At 55.1% G+C, this 1,437-nt stretch overlaps 1 protein-coding gene across 1 annotated transcript in view; it reads left to right on the top strand.

Moving 5' to 3' along the window:
* The first annotated feature begins 1,266 nt into the window (after window positions 1-1,266).
* Window positions 1,267-1,437, top strand: part of COPB2 (coatomer protein complex, subunit beta 2 (beta prime)) — a 17,654-nt gene continuing 17,483 nt past the window's right edge. Inside the window, exon 1 of the mRNA XM_010568261.1 lies at window positions 1,267-1,372. Coding sequence (XP_010566563.1) covers window positions 1,370-1,372 — 3 coding nt within the window. The 5' untranslated portion in view covers window positions 1,267-1,369. The remainder of the gene's footprint in view (window positions 1,373-1,437) is intronic.

The following is a 1,437-nucleotide window of genomic DNA, read 5'->3' as shown; positions in this document are numbered from 1 at the left end:
GTAATAAGAGCACTAACAAGCACTGATGTATCAAAACATGTAAAAGACCATACTGCGCAGAATCACCTGAGGAGGGTCAAATAGCGGACAAGTGAGGAAGACTATGGAAGACCACCAGAGGACTCCTGAAGACCACCAGAGACCTTCAATGCACCTGCGTAAAGGACATTTGCATATGCTAATAGTTTCCCAGAAAACTAATGAATATGTATAACATTTCTCAGAAATCTAGTGAATATGTATGTAGAACATGTACTTAACCTGCACAATTAGACCCGACGGTGCGCACGATAGGTGGAGCGATCCCCCGTGCATCCAGCGCTGCCAATAAAGAATACCTACTTAACAGTTAATCAAACTATTGAGTCAATTTCTCTGAATCAGTTTATGTCCTTCAACTTGTAAACACTGCAGGGCAATGTAATCCTTCTTATTGTGTTAGAGGATAGAGCACACAGGGCTCCAAATCCCCAGGTGAACACTTGTGTCAAAAGGAGTATTTTCTTTAACTGAATCCTGGTGAATATATCCTCTCTTTTATATAATGAAATGTGGGGGCTGCAATTTTCAATTAAAGACGGAACTTCAATCTGGCAGCAGCGCTAGGAGAAATTTTCTCAACAGTGGTTCCTTGTGCTTTGATGCTTCCCAAAATCTCACATTCCCCATAACATTTTTACTAGATGCTGTTTGGGCTTGTAGTATCTGTAGCTTTAGCTGACAAAAAGATTAAGGGCAGAAATGTGTCACACAGCCTTTCACGCCTGCAAGCTCTGCAGGACTGACTGGGCTCTCGTCTTTCTTACTGAGTGAGAGAAGCAAGCCGGGCTCCTTCCAGGGGCTTGCTTCAGGGCCCTGCCACGCTCACCACCAAGGGCCTGGCCCCCCTGACCAACGTCGCCATTACGCAGGCCGAGAGACCATGCTGAGCAGGCACAGGCGATCAGAGGACGCTTCTCTAGGCCACTCGCAACCAGGCAGAGCCCAGTAGCTCTCCACCGCCACTCTCTAATCGGCAAGTCCGAGGCGGCACGAAGGGCTGTGGCTGGGGACACTGACAGCCTCGCCTCAGCTGCCGCCACGCGCAGCGGGAGAGCCCTGACGACCGCCCGGACGGGAAGGGGCGCCCGCTGCCGCGCAGGGCAACTACAACTCCCAGCCTGCCCCACGAGGCGCAGCCGCGGCGCCGTCGACTACATATCCCGGCATCCTACGGCGGCGTCTCGCTCTCGCGAGGCCCGGGAGCTCCCGGCGCCGCTCTCGCGAGAGCGGCGGGTCCGGAAGCTCCACGTCGGAGGGTCGGGCCGGAGCCTGCCCGGGGCGCAGGGATACCTCAGCCGTTGGCGCTGCCGCGGGGCGACGCGGGGCCATGGTGAGTTCGGGGGCCGCTGCGTGAGCGAGACCCGCCTGCCCGGGCAGCGCGGCGGGTCGGGGGTC

This window comes from Haliaeetus leucocephalus, unplaced genomic scaffold (genome assembly GCF_000737465.1).
Source record: "Haliaeetus leucocephalus isolate CR32 unplaced genomic scaffold, Haliaeetus_leucocephalus-4.0 Scaffold240, whole genome shotgun sequence".
NCBI classification, from domain to species: domain Eukaryota; kingdom Metazoa; phylum Chordata; class Aves; order Accipitriformes; family Accipitridae; genus Haliaeetus; species Haliaeetus leucocephalus.
The sequence above is the reverse complement of the archived record's forward strand: the minus strand, read 5'-3'. Positions and strand labels throughout refer to the sequence as shown.